Source organism: Triticum aestivum, chromosome 7A, assembly GCF_018294505.1.
Source record: "Triticum aestivum cultivar Chinese Spring chromosome 7A, IWGSC CS RefSeq v2.1, whole genome shotgun sequence".
NCBI classification, from domain to species: Eukaryota; Viridiplantae; Streptophyta; class Magnoliopsida; order Poales; family Poaceae; genus Triticum; species Triticum aestivum.
In genome coordinates, this window is record NC_057812.1 from 713958691 (window position 1) to 713967516 (window position 8826).

Sequence of the window (8826 nt, forward strand, 5' to 3'; positions counted from 1 at the left end):
TGAAGCAATCTTGTGTCTGTCTGTCTTCAAGATTCAGTGGTGAGGTTTACAACACAAGATTGCTTCATATTCACTTCACAATTTACAGTGTGTGTGTGCGTGTGTGTGTGTGTGTGTGTGGTAATTATAGCGTTTTTATGCTCCAGTTGGCAATATGTTTGCGGAGAAATCATTTGAATCATCATTCTTAACACTTTGAACTCTGTAGGTTTCTCTCATTTTGATGATGCAGAGATGTCACAGCAGCAAACATGATTGCTTCTTCAAATCTCTTGTATGGTACTAATGGCACTAGTGTCCTTCATTATGTAAAGCAAATAATTCAGAGAACCAACTGCAAGGTCCACAAACTTAATTATGAGAGTTAAATTGACAGTACCAAATGCTATAGGTGGTAACCTAACCAACAGTATGCCTCTGGAATCATTTAAATCATTTTCACTCACTATGTACACTTTTCCAACTCGGTAGGTAGGTTCCTGTCACTGGGAATGAATGAAACATGTCCTCTCTCTCTCACCGTGAATGAGGCTTCATGTTCAGCTGAGGAGACATGGACATGGGCAGTCGGTTCAGCTGTCTTGTTGTGCGGACCGCTGGTGTCATTATCCATTCCAAGGGTCTCCAACGTTCACACCAGCGAGACAAGGGTTGGGTTTGGTTCACTGGTGTCGTGTGGTTTCATTCAGTCGCAAGCTAGTTTTGAAGCAAATTCTTCTTGTGCACACCTCATCAAGTTTTAATCAGTCAAGTACAAGTAAAGGGTTGAGGTGATCTATTCACCTCTTGCGTTGAGAGTTCAATTGTCAATATACGCTTCCTTTTTAGTAAGTACTTGCTACTCCCTCCGTCCCATAATATAAGAACGTTTTTAACACTAGTGTAGTGCCAAAAACGGTCTTATATTATGAGACAGAGGGAGTAGATTCTATGTAGTACTATGTTTCCGGAACCAATCTTTTTTACACTCTGGACTACAGTTTAGGTTCCTCTCATCTGAATGAAATTATTCACCTCTTGAGAGATACTACTATGCCTTGCGGATAAAACAGCAGCTTCTGAGATATCACAGGCCGGTGTCCTCTTCTGAATTACTGGAAGTAATCATTCAGCGCAATAACTGCGGCGGTCCAGTCCTCGCTGGCCTGCATTGCACACAACATGACATGTGAGTGTTAACATCTCACACGGACGGCATACTCCTAACCCCCAATACCATTGCCCCCCCCCCCCATCCTTTCAGAGTTTGCATCACACAACCTGCTCAGCTCCGCCTATTATCTTCTTCCTCACTGCCGCTGCTCTCCACACATCTGCGCTAGCCATCTTCGGATAGTAGGAGCAGCAGCAGGTACGTACACTCTGCGTTGAACTTGGTTGAATGATGAGACCAAAATTGCACTGTTTGTCATGGATCCAATGCGAACATGAACTTGGTTCCTCTGCTGCCTCCTGCAGATGCCAAGAAGAGGTTTTGCATCTCCTAGCTAGGTCTGCACCAAGATCTCAATTAAGTATCAACAACTACTGTATATAGGTGAAGAACCTTTCTTTTCCTCCGGGCCGGATCTGTATGTATTTTCCTTTTAAGATCAGAGATGGCAAGTGCTCTCGTGATTTGCTCCAGTTGTTGAACTGATACTTGCTAGTGACTAACAGCAAGCAGAATCCTTTTTTCCTTCCTTTGGTCAGAAAGAATCCCTTGACCATTCTGCTCTCCTCCACTGCACATCTCTCCGCCGACGCCAAGCACCAACCTTCTTCGAGTAATAGCGGCAGGTACGTATTGATCACCTAGTAGTATGTATGTCGATCAAAAAGTGTGAGTGTAGTGTACTGAACTTGGTTGCTCTGCCTCCTGCTGCAGGTGTCAATGGGTTTTGCAGCTCCTCGCTAGCTAGCTAGAAATGGGGGCTGGACGCCGAATTCTCTGTCTACACACTCGTCTGCTGCATTAATTCCACCGTCTCTGATTGACTGCAATCTGCAAACCCATGCATCTCTCTGGCACCTAGTGTAAGTGAACTTTTCATCTCCCATGGGCTCTTATTTTTCCTTTTTTGAGGGAGAATTAGTTTCTATCATTGCTATTTGCTAGTGACTGACTGCAAGCACATTTCTCGACCTTCCTGTGTGCAGCATCTATCTCGAGCACATTTATCAGCAACACACGTCAGGAGTTGAGGATGGACACGGCCATCAGTGCAGCAGTGTGGGTGGTAGGCAAGGCGCTGGCCCCTGTTTCGGATGGCTTGCTGGAGAACTGGGCGGCCTGCGACAGTCTCGGCCCCAACATCAGCACCCTTAAGAGGAAGTTGCTTCATGCGCAGGGGATACTATACACCGCGCACGGCAGGGACATCACCAACCCTGCGCTCAAGGACCAGCTGCACATGCTGCGGCAGCTGGCGGACGAGGCGAACGACGTGCTCGATGAGCTGGACTACTTCTGCATCCAGGACAAACTCGACAGCACCTACGATGCCGCTGATAACCATCCCGGGGGCTGCATCCACAACCTCAACCTCAATGTGCGGCACACTGCCAGAGCTTTTTTTGCCAATAAATTCAAGATTTCCCCATGCTGGCATGATGCTAATGGCGACGATCTTGACTCCCAAGAAGATGATGCAAAACAAGGATGCCTATCTGTTGTCCGCACATGCGGCGGGAAGCGTGTTGTTGGCAGTGGATGCATACCGAAGGGAGTCTCTAGTGGTGCTCATGTTGCCGGCCACGTTGTTACTACTCAGACAGGCATGTCAGAACCCTTGAAGGCACCACTAGTAGTTGGAGAAAAAAATAAGTTTCATTGTGTGGAGATGTCTAAGAAGATGGCAGAAATTGTACAACAGCTGGAACCAATGTGCGCTGAGGTGAAGGACATCCTTGATCTGGAGCTCCGCAAACCTACCCAAGGCAGCATTACTGGAAACAGACCCACAACCACCCCAGCAATAATAGAGATTGAGTTATTTGGAAGGAATGCTGAGAAAAAGGACATTCTAGATGGCATTAACAATGGAAAATATTGTACCGATGGGCTCACCGTGCTTCCAGTTGTTGGCCCAGGGGGTATTGGGAAGACGACTTTCATACAACATGTTTATCGAGAAGTGAAGAGCTCTTTTGATGTTATGATTTGGGTATGTGTGTCTCTGAGTTTCAATGCAAATAGGCTGACACAAGAGATTGTGCAAAACATCCCTAAGGTTAATGGTGAAACGGAAAATACTGTTGCAGAAGAGCTTATTGAGCAGAGGTTAAGACATAAGAGATTTTTGCTCGTCTTGGATGATATGTGGATATATCATGAGTATGAGTGGAAAAAACTGTTAGCTCCCTTTGAAAAAGGACATGAAAGAGGTAATATGGTTATTGTCACTACCAGAATTCCAGAGACAGCAACAATGGTAAAAACAATTGATTATCCGGTAGATCTGACTCGCTTAGGAGCTGATGATTTTATGCATTTATTTGAAAAATATGTATTTGGCGACCAGGAGGCATGGAAAGATCATCCTAAATTGCTTGATGTTGGTAAAGAAATAGTGGTCAATTTGAAGGGTTTCCCTCTTGCAGCAAAAACTGTAGGTAGATTACTGAGAAACCAACTTACATTGGACCATTGGACAAGAGTTTTAGAAAGCAAAGAATGGGAGTTACAAACTAGCGACTATGACATTATGCCAGCTCTGAAGCTAAGCTATGATTACCTCCCTTTCTATCTTCAGCAGTGTTTTTCCTATTGTGGTTTGTTCCCCGAAGATTATGAGTTTGGTAGCAAAGAGTTGGTTCACTTATGGATAGGGCTTGACTTTTTAGATTCATGTGATGGAAGGAAAACCATTGAAGATGTTGGGTTGCGATATTTAAATGACTTGGTTAATAGCGGTTTTCTCAAGAAGACCGAAAAAGATGATGGCAGCCATTGTTATGTTGTTCATGACCTACTGCATAACTTGGCAGTGAAGGTTTCATCATCAGAGTGCCTTAGCATATCAAGTTCTAATGTGAGATATGTACACTCTTCCCTATCTGTACGTCACTTGTCTATCATTGTAAATGAGAGCGATGTCAACGACAGATTGACCTTTGATGATTTTAAGAGCGACTTGAGTGCATTACATACAAAGTTGAAGGTTGAAAAGCTACAAACTGTGATGCTATTTGGAAAATACCATGGAAGCTTTGCAAAGGCTTTTGGTGATTTGTTTGCAGAAGCAAAAGCCCTTCGTGTTATTCTTTTGTCTGAAGCATCTTATAGTTATAAGTTGGAGGATGTGTTCCACAACATTTGGAGATTTTTCCATCTTCGCTACCTAAGGATAATTGCAGGAGATTTGACAAAATTAAGTTTGAACAGCAATATCTCAAGATTTTATCACCTGAGGGTCCTTAATTTTCAACAATGCAATGTCAACCTTGGTCCTCTCAGAGCAATAAGCAACCTTGTAAAATTGCGGCATTTTCTTGTCAAGGACATCGGTTTTGAATTAAAGCAGATAGCACAGTTAGCAGAGCTTGGTGGGTTGCTGAGAATCCATAATATTGAGAATGTTGAACGAAAGGAAGGAGCGAACAAAGCAAACTTGATACACAAAAACCACTTAGAGAAGCTAATATTGCGATGGGGTGTTTATGGGGACAACGCAAATTCTGTGCAAGAACAGGTTCTCGAAATTCTAAAACCACATAGCAATCTCCTAGATCTGCACAATGAAGGGCATAGAGGTGCTGCTTGCCCGTCATGGCTAGGTGGGAACCTCTCGGTTAAAAATTTGGAATCTCTTTGTTTGCATGATATAGGTTGGAAAACTCTTCCACCTCTAGGAGAGTTGTGGTCTGTTGGTGAGCTTGGTGAAGAGCGTCAAAGTAGTATCCCAAGTCAAAGTTTTCAAAATCTGAAAAGGCTAGAATTAGTTAAAATACCATGGTTGAGAAGATGGGTTGAAAATAGCACTTGTCGTTTGTTCTCTCAGCTAGAAGTGCTCATTGTTAAAGGTTGCTCTGAACTTGTGGAGCTGCCATTTTCACGCTGTCAATCAGAGCAAGAAGCTGCAAACATGACTTGGTTTCCTAGATTACAGAAGCTCGAGATTATGGACTGCCCGAAACTGCTGTCATTGCCTCCTATCCCTTGGACTCTTGGTCCATGCTCTGCCGAGATAATGGGGGTTGGATCTGGTTTTGAGGAGCTGTGGTACTCAAAAGAACACTCGTCTAAACTATTAAGCTTGAGTATTACGGGGAAGGGTGGTCAAGATGGCATGTTCTGGAATATTTTAGCATTCTCTAATCTAGCTGATCTAAACGAGCTGCGCTTGAAGAATTGCTCTCCTTTGCCAATGGATCATCTCCAGAAGTTAACATCACTGAAGTCCCTCGAAATAGAAAATTCGAGTAATGTCCTGTCGCCGACCGACAGTGAGAGTGATGTCACATACAAGATACCAATCGAATGCCTCTCGATCAGGTTTTGTGGTTCTGGTGAGAAGGAATTGACACAGTTGCTCTCTCATTTTCCAGATCTCAGCGATTTGGCAATACTTGATTGTGAAAAGATAACAAGGGTTGGTGTGGTGGAGCAGCAGCAGCAGGCGACAAGAGGAGAGGAGGAAATAGCGCTAGCAGCAGGAGAAGAAGCTGGACTTTTGCTCTCGTCTCCCCATCTACAGAGAGCTTGAGAATCTGGCGTTGCTTAGAGCTGAGCCTACTTGCCAGTTCGCTCCAAGGCCTCCGCTCACTCAACATAAGTCGGTGCTCCAAGTTCCTTTCCTCATGCATATGGCCTCTCCTTGCCCATGGCTGCCTCACAGATTTAGCCGTATATGGGACCCACAAATTCTTTGCCGGTTTGGAGCCCCCACGGACGCAAAACAAAGAGCCCACAGCCTGCAAACTTCAGGATGTAAACACAGATGACATCACAGGCTTCCTTGCTATGCCCATCTACAGCCTCCTCTCCTCCTCCATCACCAGCTTAAGCTTTAATCACAATCATGAGGTGGAGCGCTTCACTAAGGAGCAAGAGGATGCCCTTCAGCTCCTCACCTCCCTGGAGTACCTCAGTTTTCTAAAGTGCGGCAAGCTGCAGTGCCTCCCGGCAGGGCTACATAGACTTTCTAGCCTCCAGACATTGTGTATTCAGCATTGTGAGGCCATCAAATCGCTGCCCAAGGACGGCCTCCCAACTTCTCTGCAATTTCTACATATCATAGGCTGTCCTTCCTTGAAATCGCTAACCAAGGATGGCCTCCCTTCTTCTCTGGAAAAATTAAGCATCATTGATTGTCCTGCACTGAAATCACTGCCCAGTCACGGCCTCCCAGACTCACTGCGAGTGTTACATGTCGAAGATGATGGAAACAGCGAGGAGCTAATGAGGCAGTGCCGCAAGTTGAAAGGAATCATTCCAATAATCATAGACTGACTAACTAATCCTTCCTAAGGTAACAAACCCACTTGCTTGTTTGCACCTACGATTTTCCCTTGCTAATTCACCGGAAAAGCCACTCACTCACTTTGATTGATGTGCCGTGCAGGTGCAGGGCTAGCTCTTCTTGGTTGTGTACGTACACTTCATTCAGAGTTTGTGGTGCCACTGCTGCATGCATGTGACTGTCGATCGACTTGCTTCAGTCGTTTGCCATGTCATGCTCTTTGCTGCAGATCTCTTATCAATCTTTTATCATGGTAAAAAGCACCTTAATAATTAGTAAGGTACTTAACTGCCCAAAACTTCAGACTAGCTAGTCTACTCTGTCTTTTTTTTTTTTTTAGAAAAGGAGGATGACCCCCGGCCTCTGCATCTGGGAGATGCATACAGCCACTTTATTGATTATTCTCAGGACCTTACAAAGTATTACAACAATGAGTCTGAATCCACCATCTTGGCAACACATGCCGCTACTTCTATCCAAAATGATGAAGGGGTGCTAGCTGGGCCACTACCCAAACCACTCACCTAAGCCTAACATCAAAAGCTGGAAATCGAAACATATTCTGTCTGTCTACTCTGTCTGTGTACAACTGGCTTATTTTCCAGTTTAAATACAAGTTTTCAGTGACACATTTTAAATGGACATATACTGTTGGAATCTCATGTAGGTCATCTGTTCTGTTCGGCCTACTCCACGAGAATGTCCAGTGGACGCAATTTCATCTATTCAGATCTTAGACTCCTTTGTTTTGATAGATAGTACTACAACGTTGGATTTGGATTTTGGAACTGCACAACACAGTAGCAGCAGGTCTGAAGATCTGCCTCCTGTTTGTGCCCAAGTAGAGGTATATAATATGCTAGCTAGAAGCATACTGTCGGTACAGCTAATGCAAATTGTTGTGTGTTACTTGAGTTTTGTTGATGAAACTCCTTACAAGACAAAGACCGAACTGGTAAGAAGGTGTTGTTGATTCAGGCTGTTTTTTGGCACTGACTACGCAGGCAAGCAAGAAGGTGTGGTTTTCTACTGTTCCAAGTTGTACCGTACCGATGCAACAAGTTGTAGAACACTCACTCGTGAGTGTACTTGGATCTTAATATCTCCGAGTTTTGCGACATTATGATACCTTAACAATTATCTCTTCATCATTTTAGTCTTCCAAGGTTGCAGCAGTGAGGGAAACCCATATATTGAGTTTACACTGGTAACTCATCAATCCGAAATTGCTGCGATGAGCATCTAATCAGGCGGGCCAATCCGGCCTTGTCACCTTCACTCACATGGTATCTGCAGTGGCAGGTATACATAATGCGACGTATTGTGGAATTGTTGTCCCCTTTGCCAGCACACGCCGAAGCTACTCGATCGCAAAACGACCAATTAATGTTTCCTTGTCAACCAGAGAATTAAGGCCTGCTTCTTCAAGTCTTGAGCGTGAACGTCGCTAGCTGTTGGAGCTGCCGGCAGGCGGGGGAGTCCGACGAAGACCGGCGTCATGCTGGCATTGCCGGAGTGGCAATGAAGTTCCATCATCAGCGTCAGTTAGCAAAGAACCCAGGAGGGGAGGGTGTCATTTGCTGCAGCATGCAGTTTGAGATGGGTTTCTTGTTACTTTTCAGTTGTTTAGCAATGTTTCAGTAGGATATACAATTTGATGATTCTATATTATAGTATATAGTATTGCCATATCATCCATGCTCAAAATTTCGTTGAAAAGAAAAAAACAACAACTGAAACTGCACACAAATTAAAACATGCTGCTATTTATACTTACTGGGACCCAGGAAGGAAAATGAAGCTACTCAATTATATATAGTTCATGTTTTGCTAAGAAAAATGCGCCTGTAGGCGCCCGTCTGCAGAAGAAAACGTGAAGAACAAAAGATATTACACTCCTAATAGAAGGAGGGATTGCTGGGAATTGAACCGCAACGTTGACAAACTATATAATGCCATGACCACTAGGCCATATTAGCTCTGTTCTCTATTTCAAGAAAATTGTGCTAGTTAACCTTTCGCTTAGCAAGACGTTAACAATTACCCAACATAAGTTGTCTGAAAAAAAACGTAAATTTGAAAACAACTTCATGAATTTTGAAAAAGTACAAAAATTTAAAAAAAAATAGTTCAGCAAATGAGAAAAGAGTTCATCAATTTTGAAAGAAGTTGATCAAATCTGCAAAAAGTTCATCGATTTTGAAAAAAAATCATTCAATAAAAAAATTAATCAATTTAAAAAAACACAAATTTGGAAAAAAATTACATTCAAATGTTTTAAGAAGTTCACAATTTTGAAAAAAACTCATTGATTTGGATAAAAGATCATGGATTTTCGAAAAAAGTTCATCGATTTTGAAGAAAGTTTTCATCGATTTAAAAT

General features: G+C 43.3%; 2 protein-coding genes across 6 annotated transcripts; both read left to right on the forward strand.

Moving 5' to 3' along the window:
- The first annotated feature begins 1212 nt into the window (after positions 1–1212).
- LOC123149605 (disease resistance protein RGA2) lies at positions 1213–5923 on the forward strand. Of its 2 annotated transcripts, none has more exons than XM_044569298.1 (5): positions 1213–1351; positions 1459–1537; positions 1693–1779; positions 1868–2016; positions 2140–5923. In XM_044569298.1, the coding sequence occupies exon 5, from the start codon at positions 2187–2189 to the stop codon at positions 5685–5687; it is 3501 nt and encodes a 1166-aa protein (XP_044425233.1). In that variant the 5' UTR covers positions 1213–1351; positions 1459–1537; positions 1693–1779; positions 1868–2016; positions 2140–2186; the 3' UTR covers positions 5688–5923. The 2 variants fall into 2 exon arrangements, with proteins under 2 accessions (XP_044425233.1, XP_044425234.1); XM_044569299.1 differs by having other exon boundaries at positions 1224–1351; positions 1868–1994; positions 2156–5923.
- Positions 5924–6392: 469 nt separating this feature from the next.
- LOC123149606 (uncharacterized) lies at positions 6393–8134 on the forward strand. Of its 4 annotated transcripts, XM_044569300.1 has the most exons (5): positions 6397–6452; positions 6546–6723; positions 7111–7290; positions 7448–7522; positions 7601–8134. In XM_044569300.1, exons 2-5 carry the CDS (start codon positions 6652–6654, stop codon positions 7652–7654), a joined length of 381 nt encoding a protein of 126 aa, XP_044425235.1. In that variant the 5' UTR covers positions 6397–6452; positions 6546–6651; the 3' UTR covers positions 7655–8134. The 4 variants fall into 4 exon arrangements, 1 of the variants encoding a protein (XP_044425235.1); XR_006474762.1 differs by lacking the exon at positions 7111–7290 and having other exon boundaries at positions 6393–6452; XR_006474760.1 differs by lacking the exon at positions 7111–7290 and having other exon boundaries at positions 6393–6452; positions 7448–8134.
- Positions 8135–8826: the final 692 nt, after the last annotated feature.